This window comes from Agelaius tricolor, unplaced genomic scaffold, assembly GCF_023055355.1.
Source record: "Agelaius tricolor isolate 1412-34295 unplaced genomic scaffold, bAgeTri1.0.p SCAF_107, whole genome shotgun sequence".
Taxonomy (NCBI): Eukaryota; Metazoa; Chordata; class Aves; order Passeriformes; family Icteridae; genus Agelaius; species Agelaius tricolor.
The window spans coordinates 160,914-175,660 of NW_027269367.1; the positions used below are offsets into that span (position 1 = coordinate 160,914).

The 14,747-nt window shown below is 49.3% G+C and overlaps 3 protein-coding genes across 4 annotated transcripts in view; 2 read left to right on the forward strand and 1 right to left on the reverse strand.

Annotated features, from left to right (window-relative positions):
• PAGR1 (PAXIP1 associated glutamate rich protein 1) overlaps nucleotides 1–6,116 on the reverse strand; it is an 11,455-nt gene extending 5,339 nt beyond the window's left edge. Inside the window, exons 1-3 of the mRNA XM_071419429.1 lie at nucleotides 5,962–6,116; nucleotides 3,737–4,063; nucleotides 549–660 (exon numbers count right to left, since the gene is read on the reverse strand). Coding sequence (XP_071275530.1) covers nucleotides 549–660; nucleotides 3,737–3,863 — 239 coding nt within the window. The 5' untranslated portion in view covers nucleotides 3,864–4,063; nucleotides 5,962–6,116. The remainder of the gene's footprint in view (nucleotides 1–548; nucleotides 661–3,736; nucleotides 4,064–5,961) is intronic.
• Nucleotides 6,117–6,233: 117 nt separating this feature from the next.
• On the forward strand, nucleotides 6,234–10,889 carry LOC139586187 (vitamin K epoxide reductase complex subunit 1-like). The gene is made up of 3 exons (XM_071419428.1): nucleotides 6,234–6,402; nucleotides 7,184–7,293; nucleotides 8,791–10,889. The coding sequence occupies exons 1-3, from the start codon at nucleotides 6,248–6,250 to the stop codon at nucleotides 9,066–9,068; spliced, it is 543 nt and encodes a 180-aa protein (XP_071275529.1). The 5' UTR covers nucleotides 6,234–6,247; the 3' UTR covers nucleotides 9,069–10,889.
• Nucleotides 10,890–12,297: 1,408 nt separating this feature from the next.
• The window catches only part of BCKDK (branched chain keto acid dehydrogenase kinase), a 28,778-nt gene continuing 26,328 nt past the window's right edge, over nucleotides 12,298–14,747 (forward strand). For both annotated transcript variants that reach the window (XM_071419412.1, XM_071419414.1), the window contains exon 1: nucleotides 12,298–12,399. The gene's annotated coding sequence lies outside the window, so the exon portion shown is untranslated. The remainder of the gene's footprint in view (nucleotides 12,400–14,747) is intronic.

Here is a 14,747-nt window from a genome sequence, read left to right on the forward strand (position 1 = left end):
CCATCCCAAACCTCTTCCTAAACCCACTCTAAATCCCCCTAAATCCATCCTAAACCTTCCTAAATCCATCCCAAACCTGCTTCAATCCATCCTAAACCTTCCCAAATCCATCCTAAATCCATCCTAAACCATCCCAACCTTCCTAAATCCATCCCAAACTTCCTAAATCTTCCTAAATCCGCCCCAAATTCCCCAAAATCCATCCTAAATCCATCCCAAACCTTCCTAAATCCATCCCAAACCTTCCTAAATCCACCCCAAAATCCATCCCAAACTTCCTAAATCCATCCAAACCATCCTAAAATCCATCCTAAACCTTCCTAAACCTTCCTAAATCCCAAACCTGCCCAAATCCATCCAAAATCCCTCACAAACCTTCCTAAATCCATCCTAAATCCATCCCAAACCCTCAATTTTCCCTCTGAAACGGCCCCAAAACCCCCCTAAAATGGCTCCAAAACCACCCAAAATTCCCCCTTTTTTCCCCAAAAAAATCCCAAATTTTTTGATTTTTCCCCCAAAACCCAATTTTTTCCCCCAAATGTTACTTTTCCTCGTGGTTTTGGTGGCTGGGGCTGCCGGCGGGTGTCGGCGCCGGGCTCGGGCAGGCTGGGGGGCTCCGGGGTGGGCTGGCGGCGCGGGAACGGAACGTTCCGGAGCGGGAGGGGCCCAAACCTTCCCCAAAGCACCCAAATGGCCCCAAATCCATCCCAAACCTGCCCCAAACCGGCCCAAACCCATCCTAAACCTCCTAAACCTTCCTAAATCCATCCCAAAGCTGCTTAAATCCATCCTAAACCTTCCTAAATCCACCCAAACCTTCCCAAATCCACCCCAAACCTTCCTAAATCCATCCCAAACCTTCCTAAATCCATCCTAAACCTTCCTAAATCTTCCTAAATCCAACCCAAATCCATCCTAAACATCCCTAAATCCACCCCAAACCTTCCTAAAATGTGCCCCAAATCCCCAAAATCCATCCTAAATCCATCCCAAATCCATCCTAAATCTTCCCAAATCCACCTCAAATCCCCCAAAATCCATCCTAAATCCATCCCAAACCTGCCCCAAACCGGCCTAAATCCATCCTAAATCCATCCTAAACCTTCCTAAATCCACCCAAATCCCCCCAAAATCCATCCCAAACCATCCTAAATCCATCCCAAACATTCCTAAATCCATTGTAAACCTCCCTAAATCCACCCCAAACCTTCCTAAAATGTGCCCCAAATCCCCCAAAATCCATCCTAAATCCATCCTAAAGCTTCCCAAATCCATCCCAAACCTTCCTAAACCCACTCTAAATCCCCCTAAATCCATCCTAAACCTTCCTAAATCCATCCCAAACCTGCTTCAATCCATCCTAAACCTTCCCAAATCCATCCTAAATCCATCCTAAACCATCCCAAACCTTCCTAAATCCATCCCAAACCTTCCTAAATCCATCCCAAACCTTCCTAAATCTTCCTAAATCCGCCCCAAATTCCCCAAAATCCATCCTAAATCCATCCCAAACCTTCCTAAATCCATCCCAAACCTTCCTAAATCCACCCCAAAATCCATCCCAAACCTTCCTAAATCCATCCCAAACCATCCTAAAATCCATCCTAAACCTTCCTAAACCTTCCTAAATCCCAAACCTGCCCAAATCCATCCAAAATCCCTCACAAACCTTCCTAAATCCATCCTAAATCCATCCCAAACCCTCAATTTTCCCTCTGAAACGGCCCCAAAACCCCCCTAAAATGGCTCCAAAACCACCCAAAATTCCCCCTTTTTTCCCCAAAAAAATCCCAAATTTTTTGATTTTTCCCCCCAAAACCCCAATTTTTTCCCCCAAATGTTACTTTTCCTCGTGGTTTTGGTGGCTGGGGCTGCCGGCGGTGTCGGCGCCGGGCTCGGGCAGGCTGGGGGGCTCCGGGGTGGGCTGGCGGCGCGGGGACGGCACGTTCCGGAGCGGGAGGGGCCCAAACCTTCCCCAAAGCACCCAAATGGCCCCAAATCCATCCCAAACCTGCCCCAAACCGGCCCAAACCCATCCCAAACCTTCCTAAACCTTCCTAAATCCATCCTAAATCCATCCTAATCCATCCTAAACCTTCCCAAATGCATCCTAAGCCTTCTTAAATCCATCCCAAATCCCCCAAAATCCATCCTAAATCCATCTCAAACCTTCCTAAATCCATCCTAAATCCATCCCAAATCCATCCCAAACCTTCCCAAATCCATCCCAAACCTTCCTAAACCCATCCTAAATCCATTCCTAATCCATCCCAAACCTTCCTAAATCCATCCTAATCCCCCTCAAAATCCATCCCAAAGCTGCTTAAATCCATCCTAAACCTTCCCAAATCCACCCCAAACCTTCCTAAATCCACCCCTAAACCTCCCTAAATCCATCCTAAACCTTCCTAAATCCACCCCAAACCTTCCCAAATCCACCCCAAACCTTCCTAAATCCATCCCAAACCTTCCTAAATCCATCCTAAACCTTCCTAAATCTTCCTAAATCCAACCCAAATCCATCCTAAACATCCCTAAATCCACCCCAAACCTTCCTAAAATGTGCCCCAAATCCCCCAAAATCCATCCTAAATCCATCCCAAATCCATCCTAAATCTTCCCAAATCCACCCCAAACCTTCCTAAATCCATCCTAAATGAAACCCAAACCTTCCTAAATCCATCCCAAACCTTCCAAAATCCATCCTAAATCCATCTTAAACATTCCTACATCCATCCCAAACCTTCCTAAATCCATTCCCAACCCTCAATTTTCCCTCTGAAATTGCCCCAAAATCCCCCTAAAATGGCCCCAAAACCACCCCAAAAGCCCCAAAATCCCCGTTTTTCTCCCCAAATGTTACTTTTCCTCGTGGTTTTGGTGCGCGGGGCTGCCGGCGGTGTCGGCGCCGGGCTCGGGCAGGCTGGGGGGCTCCGGGGTGGGCTGGCGGCGCGGGGAACGGAACGTTCCGGAGCGGGAGGGGCCCAAACCTTCCCCAAAGCACCCAAATGGCCCCAAATCCATCCCAAACCTGCCCCAAACCGGCCCAAACCCATCCTAAATCCATCTTAAATCACCCTAAATCCATCCTAAATCCATCCTAATCCTTCCCAAATCCACCCCAAACCTCCATAAATCCATCCTATATCCATCCTAAATCCATCCTAAATCCATCCTAAATCCATCCCAAACCTTCCTAAATCCATCCCAAACCTGCTTCAATCCATCCTAAATCCATCCCAAACCTTCCTAAATCCATCCCAAACCTTCCTAAATCCATCCCAAACCTGCTTCAATCCATCCTAAATCCATCCCAAACCTTCCTAAATCCATCCCAAATCCATTCTAAACCTTCCTAAATCCATCCTAAATCCATCTCAAACCTTCCCAAACCCATCCCAAACCTTCCTAAATCCAACCCAAACCCTCCCAAAATCCATCCTAAACCTTCCTATACCTTCTTAAATCCATCCCAAACCATCCTAAATCCATCCCAAACCTTCCTAAATCCATCCCAAACCCTCAATTTTCCCTCTGAAACAGCCCCCAAATCCCCCTAAAATGGCCCCAAAACCACCCCAAAAGCCCCAAAATCCCCGTTTTTCTCCCCAAATGTTACTTTTCCTCGTGGTTTTGGTTGGCTGGGGCTGCCGGCGGTGTCGCGCCGGGCTCGGGCAGGCTGGGGGGGCTCCGGGGTGGGCTGGCGGCGCGGGGAACGGAACGTTCCGGAGCGGGGAGGGTCCCGGCGCGGGCGATGCCCTCGAAAAGCTCCCGAATCTCCTGGGGCCGCGGGGTCCAACCCCCGCGGGGTTCGGCTCCTTCCTCCTCCTCCTCGCTCCAGGGAACCCCCCAGTCCTCATCCTCTTCCTCCTCTTCCTCCTCTTCCTCGTCCTCGGGGGGGTTTGGGGGGAAATCCGGGGATTTTGGGGCTTTTTCCGGGGAGGTTTGGGGTTTTTGGGGGGATTTGGGGGGGGATTTGGGGGGGAGGGGTGAGGGAGAGGGTGTGGAGGGAGGGGGGGAGGGGGGAGGGGGGGGAGGGGTGGGGGGTGGACATGGGGGGCTGGGGGGGGGTGGGGGAAATTGGGGGAAATTGGGGAAAAATTGGGAAAAAGAAGGGGAATTTTAGGGGGGAAATTGGGGAAAATTTTGGGAAAATTGGGGGAAATTTTGGGAAAAATTGGGGGAAAATTTTGGGAAAAATTGGGGAAATTTTGGGGGAAAAATGGGGAATTTAGGGGGGAAATTGGGGGAAAAATTGGGAAAATTTGGGAGGAAAATTGGGGTAAATTTGGGAGGAAAATTGGGAAAAAAAGGGGAATTTAGGGGGGAGATTGAGGAGAAATTGGGAAATAAATGGGGAATTTAGGTGGGAGATTGGGGAAAAAATTGGGGGGAAAATTGGGGGAAAAATTGGGAAAAAAGTGGGAATTTAGGGGGGGAATTGGGGAAAAATTGGGGAAAATTTGGGGGGAAAATTGGGGAAAATTTGGGGGAAAAATTGGGAAAAAAGGGGAATTAAGGGAGGAAATTAGGGAAAAATTGGGGGGAAAATTGGGTAAAATTTAGGAGGAAAATTGGGGAAAATTTGGGAGAGAAAATTGGGGGGAAAATTGGGAGAAAAATTGGGTAAAATTGGGAGAAATTTGGGAGAAAATTTGGGGAAAATTTGGGGGGGAAATTGGGAAAAATGGGGAATTTAGGGGGAAATTCGAGAAAAATTGGGGGAAAAATTGGGAATTTTGGGGGGAAATTGGGGAAATTTGAGAGAAAATTTGGGGGAAAATTGGGAGAAGAATTGGGGAATTTACAGGGGAAATTCGGGAGAAATTGGGGGAAAATTGGGGGAAAATTGGCAGAAAAATTGGGGAAAAAATGGGGAATTTAGGGGGAAATTGGGGAAAAATTGGGGAAAAATTTGGAAAAAATTGGGGGAAAAATTGGGGGGAAATTAGGAAAAAATGGGGGGAAATTTGGGGAAAATTTGGGAGAAAATTTGGGGCAAAATAGGGAAAAAATGGGGAATTTACAGGGGAAATTGGGGAAAAATTGGAGGAAAATTAGGGAGAAAATATGGGGAAAAAATGGTGAATTTAGGGGGGAGATTGGGGAAAAATTGGGGGAAATTTGGGGAAAAATTGGGGAAAATTTTGGTGGAGAAAAGGGAAAAAAGGGGAAAATGTGGGGGTTTGCAGGGAAAAGGCAAAAAGGGGAGGGGGAATTTGGGTGGAAAATTGGGAAAAATAGGAATATTGGTGAAATTTGGGGGAAAATAGGGAAATTTGGGAAAATTTGGGAGTTTGGGGGTTTGGAAGGGCAAAAAAATGGGGAAAATTGGGGAAATTTGGGGGGAAAATGAGGAAATTTGGGGAAAATCGAGGATTTGGGGGGGAAATGGAGAAGAAAAAAGGAAATAAAGGGAAAAAAAGAGAAGAATTTCAGATTTTGAAGGGAAAATCGGGATGGAAGAATGCGAGTTTGATCCCAGTGCTCCCAGTTTGATCCCTGAGGGGTCCCCAGTGCTCCCAGTTTGCTCCCAGTGCTCCCAGTTTGATCCATGAGGGGGTTCCAGGTGCTCCCAGTTTGATCCCAGTGCTCCCAGTTTGATCCCTGAGGGGTCCCCAGTGCTCCCAGTTTGATCCCAGTGCTCCCAGTTTGATCCCTGAGGGGTCCCCAGTGCTCCCAGTTTGATCCCTGAGGGGTCCCCAGTGCTCCCAGTTTGCTCCCAGTGCTCCCAGTTTGATCCCTGAGGGGTCCCCAGTGCTCCCAGTTTGCTCCCAGTTTGCTCCCAGTGTTTTATTTCTCTCCCTGAAGGAATCTCCCTCCATTTCCCTCCTCCCCCTTCCCTCACCCCCCCCTCACGCCGCCGCCGCCATCTTGCCCCGTGACGTCACCGCGACCCCTCCCCATCAATTCCCTCCCGTCCCCGCCACCCCCGCGACCCTTCCGGGGCTCACTCACCGACCCCCGGCCTTCCCCCAGCGCCTCCGGGGGGTTCCGGAGCGGCGGGGCCGAGCCCGAGCCCTCACTCAGCTCCCGGCCGCCATCTTGGCCGCGCTCCCGCCATTTTTTATTCGCGCTTTTCCTTCCCCCGTCACGCCACCGCGCATGCGCAAGAGCGAGGAACTACACCTCCCATCATCCCCCGCCGCCAAACCGGAAGCAAGGCGGGGCTTTACCGCTGCCGACCAATCAGAGGAGAGGGGAGGTGGGAGTGGCAGCGGCGCCGCCCAATCGGGGTTGAACGATGGCGGGGGTGCTGCGGGCGGTGCTGTGCGTGGCGGGCGCGGCGCTGTCGGTGTACGCGCTGCATGTGGAGCACCAGGCGGCGAAGGACCCGTCCTACCGGGCCGCCTGCGACCTGGGGCCATCCGTGTCCTGCACCCGGGTGTTCTCCTCCCGGTAAAAGCACCGGGAACGGCCCGGGAAGAACGGGAGGGGGAGGGCGGGAACGGGTGTGGGCGGGGTTTGCGTGAGGAGGCAGCCAATGGGGTGAGGGAAAGGGCGGGCCGCTAAAGGGTGCTGTGGGCGGGGCTTGTGAGGGGAAAGGGGCGGGGTTGTGAGGGGAAAGGGGCGGGGCTTAAAATGGCGGGAGAGGGTGTGAGGGCGTGGCTTGGGTGTTTCCATATATGGGTGTGAGGGCGTGGTTTGGGTGTTTCCATATATGGGTGTGAGGGCGTGGCTTGGCTATTTTCATATATGGGCATGAAGGCGTGGCTTGGTGTTTCCATATATGGGCGTGAGGGCGTGGCTTGGGTATTTCCATTTATGGGTGTGAGGGCGTGGCTTGGGTGTTTCCATCTATGGGTATGAGGGGGTGTGGCTTGGGTGTTTCCATATATGGGCACAAGGGCGTGGCTTCTGCTTGTTGCCATATGGGGGTGTGGCCACTCTAGGCCCATATATGGGTATGGGGGTGTGGCTTAACCTAGCAGTGACCATAAATGGGTATGGGGGCGTGGTTTAACCTCATTATGCCCATATATGGACATGAGGAGGGGATTGGGTGTGGCTTCACTAAGTGGGCGTGGCTTAGAGCAGCAAAGCATCACAGCAAATCTGGGGGCGTGGGTTAACAAGAATAATGGGCGTGGTTTACCCACCTGCGCACACCATATATGGGCATGGGGGTGTGTCTAACTGCATGGGGGCGTGTCCCATTGTTGCCATGCCCCTTTTTCAGGTGGGGGCGTGGCCTGGGGCTGGTGGAGCCGGTGCTGGGCGGGGACAGCGCCCTGAACGTCCCCAACGGCGCCATCGGGCTGCTCTTCTACCTGCTGCAGGGGCTGCTGGGTAATCGGGGACTGGGGGGCACTGGGGGGACTGGGAGGGACTGGGATAAACTGGGAGGGACTGGGGGGGACTGGGAGGGGATTGGGATAAACTGGGAGGGGATTGGGGGGGATTGGGAGTGACTGGGAGGGGATTGGGGGGGACTGGGAGGGACTGGGAGGGGATTGGGAGGGGATTGGGGGGGATTGGGAGGGGATTGGGAGGGACTGGGAGGGACTGGGAGGGGATTGGGAGGGACTGGGAGGGGATTGGGGGGGACTGGGAGGGACTGGGATAAACTGGGAGGGGACTGGGGGGGACTGGGATAAACTGGGAGGGACTGGGAGGGACTGGGGGGGACTGGGAGGGACTGGGAGGGACTGGGGGGGACTGGGAGGGACTGGGGGGAACTGGGAGGGACAAACTGGGGACACTTTGGGGACACTGGGGACAAACTGGGGACACTGGGAATGAGCTGGGGACACACTGGGGGTGCTGGGAATGAGGTGGGGACACTGGTGACCTCTCGGTGACCCCTTGGTGACATTTTGGTGACCCCTTTGGTGACCCCTGTGTGACCCCATGGTGACCCCAGTGTGCCCCCACGGTGCCCCCATCCCTCCCCCAGGTCCCTGTCAGGGCCGCGCGGCCGCGGGTGGCGCTGCTGGGGACCTCAGTGACCCCTTGGTGACATTTTAGTGACATTTTGGTGACCCTTTAGTGACATTTTAGTGACATTTTGGTGACATTTTAGTGACATTTTGGTGACATTTTAGTGACATTTTGGTGACCCTTTAGTGACATTTTGGTGACCCCTTGGCTCCCCCTTGGCTCCCCCTTTGGTGACCCCTTGGTGACCCTTTGGTGACATTTTAGTGACATTTTGGTGACATTTTAGTAACATTTTAGTGACATTTTGGTGACCCTTCAGTCACCCCATGGTGACATTTTGGTGACATTTTGGTGACATTTTAGTGACATTTTGGTGACATTTTAGAGACATTTTAGTGACATTTTGGTGACATTTTAGTGCCCCCTTGTTGACATTTTAGTGACATTTTAGTGACATTTTGGTGACATTTTAGAGACATTTTAGAGACATTTTAGTGACATTTTGGTGACCCTTTGGTGACCCCTTGGTGCCCCCTTTGGCGACATTTTGGTGACATTTTGGTGACATTTTGGTGACATTTTAATGACATTTTAGTGACCCTTTAGTGACATTTTAGTGACATTTTGGTGACATTTTGGTGACCCCTTTGGTGCCCCCTTGGGTGACATTTTGGTGCCCCCTTGTTGACCCTTTGGTGACATTTTGGCGACCCCTTTGGTGCCCCCATGGTAACCCCTGTGTGACCCCTGTGTGACCCCACGGTGACCCCACGGTGACCCCATCCCTCCCCCAGGTCCCTGTCATGGCCGCGCGGCCGCGGTGGCGCTGTTGGGGACCTCGGTGACCCCATGGTGACCCCTGTGTGACCCCTGTGTGACCCCAGTGTGACCCCATCCCTCCCCCAGGTCCCTGTCATGGCCGCGTGGCCGCGGTGGCGCTGTTGGGGACCTCGGTGGCCTCGGCGCTGGCGTCGCTGTGGCTCGGGGCGGTTCTGCTCTTCGGCCTCGGGGACCTGTGCCTGGTGTGCCTCAGCACCTACGGGGTTAACCTGGCGCTGCTGGGGCTCAACCTGAGGGGGCTGGAGAAGGCAGAGAGTCAGCACCAAAACGGAGTGAAACGGACCCGAAATGAGAGAAAACGGCCCAAAATTGACCTGAAACCACCCAAAAATGAGAGAAAATGACCCAAAATTGACCTGAAACCACCCAAAAATGAGAGAAAATGACCCGAAACGGAGAGAAACAGACCCGAAACGGAGAGAAACGGACCCGAAATGAGAGAAAACGGCCCAAAATTGACCTGAAACCACCCAAAAATGAGAGAAAATGACCCAAAATTGACCTGAAACCACCCAAAAATGAGAGAAAATGACCCGAAACGGAGAGAAACGGACCCGAAATGGAGAGAAACGGACCCGAAATGAGAGAAAACGGCCCAAAATTGACCTGAAACCACCCAAAAATGAGAGAAAATGACCCAAAACGGAGAGAAACAGACCCGAAATGGAGAGAAACGGACCCGAAATGGAGAGAAAATGGCCTGAAACCACCCAAAACTGAGAGAAAATGACCCAAAACGGAGTGAAATGGACCCGAAACGGACCTGAAACGGAGAGAAATGGACCCAAAATGGAGAGAAAATGACCCAAAAATGAGAGAAAATGACCTGAAATGGACCCAAAACGGAGAGAAACGGACCCAAAATGGAGAGAAAATGACCCAAAACGGAGTGAAATGGACCCGAAATGGACCCAAAACGGAGAGAAACGGACCCAAAATGGAGAGAAAATGACCCAAAACAGAGTGAAATGGACCCGAAACGGAGAGAAACGGACCCGAAACGGAGAGAAAATGACCCAAAATGGAGAGAAAATGACCCAAAAATGAGAGAAATCCACCCAAAAATGAGAGAAATGGACCCAAAATGGAGACAAACGGACCTGAAATGGAGAGAAATGGACCCAAAAATGAGAGAAATGGACCCGAAACGGAGAGAAATGGACCCAAAATGGAGAGAAATGGACCCAAAATTGACCTGAAACCACGCAAAAAGGAGAGAAAATGACCCAAAACGGAGTGAAATGGACCCGAAACGGAGAGAAAACGGCCTGAAATGGAGGGAAATGGACCTAAAAATGAGAGAAAATGACCCAAAATAGAGAGAAATCCACCCAAAACTGAATGAAACGGACCCGAAACGGAGAGAAAATGGCCTGAAATGGAGAGAAATGGACCCGAAATGGAGAGAAATGGACCCAAAACGGAGAGAAACGGAGCCAAAATGGAGAGAAACCGGCCTGAAACCACCCAAAAATGAGAGAAAATGACCCAAAAAGGAGAGAAAATGACCCAAAAATGAGAGAAAATGACCCGAAATGGAGAGAAAATGACCCAAAACTGAGTCAAATCCACCCAAAAAGGAGAGAAACGGACCCGAAATGGAGAGAAATCCACCCAAAAATGAGAGAAATCCACCCAAAAATGAGGGAAAATGACCCAAAATGGAGTGAAAATGACCCAAAATTGAGTGAAATCCACCCAAAATTGGGGTACAAGGAGGCAAAGTTACAGGAAATGGAGGAAAAGTTACATGAAAGTGCCTTAAATGGGGAAAAAATGGCATTAAAGTGACAAAAATGGCATTAAAGTGACCAAAAGTGACAAAAAATGGAATTAAAGTGACCAAAAATGGCATTAAAATGATCAAAAATGGCATTAAAGTGATCGAAAATGGCATTAAAGTGACCGAAAGTGACAAAAAATGGAATTAATGTGATCAAAAATGGCATTAAAGTGACAAAAAGTGACAAAAAAATGGAATTAAAGTGACAAAAAATGGCATTAAAGTGACCAAAAGTGACAAAAAATTGCATTAAAGTGGCCAAAAATGGCATTAAAGTGACAAAAAGTGACATTAAAGTGCCTTAAAAGGGTCAAAAATGGCATTAAAATGACTAAAAATGGCATTAAAATGACCAAAAATTGCATTAAAATGATTAAAAATGGCATTAAAGTGTTTAAAATGAGTCAAAAAATGGCATTAAAGTGAGAAAAGTCCCCAAAAATCCCCTCAAAAACTCCTTTGTGGGACCCCCTTTTTCCCAAAATTTCCCCCCAAAACGAAATTCAGGATTTGAAATTCCCTTTTTTCCTGAATTTTCACCCCAAAAAAGGCTCCAAAATTCCCTTTTTTCCTGAATTTTCCCCAAAAAAGCAAATTCAGGATTTGAAATTCCCTTTTTTCCTCAATTTTCACCCCAAAAAAGGCTCCAAAATTCCCTTTTTTTCCCCTCATTTTTCACTCCAAAAAAGGCTCCAAAATTCCCTTTTTTCCTCAATTTTCACCCCAAAAAAGGCTCCAAAATTCCCTTTTTTTCCCCTCATTTTTCACCTCAAAAAAGTTCCGGGATTTTCGCTTTTTTCCCCTCAAATTCCTCCCCAAAAAAAGGAATTTAAAATTTGAAATTCTCTTTTTTTTCCTAAATTTTCCCACAAAAAAAAACCTCCGGAATTCATTTTTCCCCTCAAATTTTCCCCAAAAATTTTGAATTTTGAGCTCCCGGACCCATTTTTCCCCTCAGAAAAAATCCCAAATTCCCTTTTTTTTTTTCCTCAAAAAAATTATGAATGCACTGGGAGCCCCTTTTCCCCTCAAATTTCCTCAAAAATTTTGAATTTTCAGGTCCCGGACCCATTTTTCCCCTCAGAAAAAATCCCCAAATTCCCTTTTTTCCCCCAAAAAAAACACTATTAAAGCACCGGGACCCACTTTTCCCCTCAAAATTTCCGAAAAGTTTCGCATTTAGCGCTTGGGGACCCCTTTTTCCCCCCCAAAATAACCGAATAATGCACTGGGAGCCCCTTTTCCCCTCAAATTTCCTCAAAAATCTTGGATTTAGAGGTCCTGGACCCATTTTCCCCTCAGAAAAAAATCCCCAAATTCCCTTTTTTCCCCAAAAAAAACCACTATAAAAGCACCGGGACCCACTTTTCCCCTCAAAATTTCCGAAAAGTTTCGCATTTAGCGCTTGGGGACCCCTTTTTCCCCCCAAAAAAACCCGAATAATGCACTGGGAGCCCCTTTTCCCCTCAAATTTCCTCAAAAATCTTGGATTTAGAGGTTGGGAACCCCCTTTTCCCCTCAGGAAAAATCCCAAATTCCCTTTTTTTTCCTCAAAAAAAAAATTATGAATGCACTGGGAGCCCCTTTTCCCCTCAAATTTCCACAAAAACTTTGGATTTAGACCTCGGGAACCCCCTTTTCCCCTCAGAAAAAATCCCAAATTCCCTTTTTTTCGCCCCAAAACCCGAGGCCCCCCCCATACCTCCGCCGCCAGGGGGCGCCGCTTTCCCCGCCGCTCCCCTGAGGTTCCCGCGCACGCGCAGTGCAGCCGGACCGTACCACCCTGAGGGGAACGCGCGGGGGGGGGTGGAAAACAACGGGAGGGGCGGGAACGGGCGAGTCCATTACGAGCCGAACCCGGGGGAGGTGTCGGGGAGGCCCCGGGGCCGCTGGTTGGTGAGGGGGAACATTTGGGGGAATTTTTGGGGTCGATTTAAGGGATTTTTGGGGTAAAATTGAAGTTTTTTGGTGAGAAAATTGAAGGGAAAAGGGAGTGTCCGGACACCGGGGTTGTGTTTGGGACACGGGGTTGGGGAGAAGGGAGGGCGGAGAGGTGGGAATGGAGGAGGGTTAAAGGGAAAAAGGGGTCCCTGAGCAGTTTTTGGGGTAATTCTGAGGAGGAAAAAGGGGTCCCGGAGAGGTTTTGGGGTGAATTTAAGGAAAAAAGGGATTCCGGATACTTAAATTCCCTTATAGGGGTGTCCTGGACCTTCTGAGTTTCTATTTTGGGGGAGCTCTGAGGGGAAAAGAGGTCCCTGAGCAGTTTTTGGGACGATTCTGAGGAGAAAAAGGGGTCCCGGAGAAGTTTTGGGGTGAATTAAAGGGAAAAAAGTAGTTCCGGATACTTAAATTCCTTTATAGGGGTGTTCTGGACCTTCTGAGTTTCTATTTTTGGGGAGCTCTGAGGGGAAAAGGGGATCCCGGAGCTGTTTTGGGGTGAATTTGAGGGAAAAAAGGGGTTCCGGGGATTGAAATCCTGTTTTTTTGGGGTTCTGGACATTTTGAGATTTTATTTTGGGGAAACTCTGAGGGGAAAAGTGGTTCTGGGACGGTTTTTGAGGGGATTTTGAGGGAAAAAAAAGGGGTCCCTGAGCAGTTTTTGGGGTAATTCTGAGGGGAAAAGGGGTCCCGGAGCCGTTTTGGGGGTAATTCTGAGGGGAAAAGGGGATCCCGGAGCGGTTTTGGGGTGAATTAGAGGGAAAAAAGGGGTTCCGGGGATTGAAATCCTGTTTTTTTGGGGTTCTGGACATTTTGAGGTTTTATTTTGGGGAAACTGTGAGGGGAAAAATTGTTCTGGGATGGTTTTTGAGGGGATTTTGAAGGGAAAAAAGGGGTCCCGGAGCCGTTTTTGGGGTAATTCTGAGGGGAAAACGGGGTCCCGGAGCAGTTTTGGGGTGAATTTGAGGGAAAAAAAGGGGTTCCAGGGATTGAAATCCTGTTTTTTTGGGGTTTTGGACATTTTGAGGTTTTGTTTTGGGGAAACTCTGAGGGAAAAATGGTTCTGGGACGGTTTTTGAGGGGATTTTGAGGGGAAAAAGGGGTCCCGGAGCCGTTTTTGGGGTAATTCTGAGGGGAAAAAGGGGTCCCGGAGCCGTTTTTGGGGTAATTCTGAGGGGAAAAGGGGATCCCGGAGCGGTTTTGGGGTGAATTTAAGGAAAAAAGGGATTCCGGATACTTAAATTCCTTTATAGGGGTGTCCTGGACCTTCTGAGTTTCTATTTTTGGGGGAGCTCTGAGGGGAAAAGGGGATCCCGGAGCGGTTTTGGGGTGAATTAGAGGGAAAAAAGGGGTTCCGGGGATTGAAATCCTGTTTTTTTTGGGGTTTCTGGACATTTTGAGATTTTATTTTGGGGAAACTGTGAGGGGAAAAATGGTTCTGGGACGGTTTTTGAGGGGATTTTGAGGGGAAAAAAGGGGTCCCGGAGCCGTTTTTGGGGTAATTCTGAGGGGAAAAGGGGATCCCGGAGCGGTTTTGGGGTGAATTTGAGGGAAAAAAAGGGGTTCCGGGGATTGAAATCCTGTTTTTTTGGGGTTTCTGGACATTTTGAGGTTTTGTTTTGGGGAAAGTCTGAGGGGAAAAGTGGTTCTGGGGTATTTTTTGAGGGAAAAAAGGGGTTCCTGAGCAGTTTTTGGGGTAATTCTGAGGGGAAAAGGGGTCCCTAAGCAGTTTTTGGGGTAATTCTGAGGGGAAAAAGGGGTCCCGGAGCGGTTTTGGGGTGAATTTGAGGGAAAAAAGGGGTTCCGGGGATTGAAATCCTGGTTTTTTTGCGGTTTTGGACATTTTGAGGTTTTATTTTGGGGAAACTGTGAGGGGAAAAATGGTTCTGGGATGGTTTTTGAGGGGATTTTGAGGGGTCCCGGAGCCGTTTTTGGGGTAATTCTGAGGGGAAAAGGGGATCCCGGAGAAGTTTTGGGGTGAATTTAAGGAAAAAAGGGATTCCGGATACTTAAATTCCTTTATAGGGGTGTCCTGGACCTTCTGAATTTCTATTTTTGGGGGAGCTCTGAGGGGAAAAGGGGATCCCGGAGCGGTTTTGGGGTGAATTTGAGGGAAAAAAGGGGTTCCGGGGATTGAAATCCTGTTTTTTTGGGGTTTTGGACATTTTGAGATTTTATTTTGGTGAAACTGTGAGGGGAAAAATGGTTCTGGGATGGTTTTTGAGGGGATTTTGAGGGGAAAAAAGGGGTCCCTGAGCAGTTTTTGGGGTAATTCTGAGGGGAAAAGGGGATCCCGGAGAAG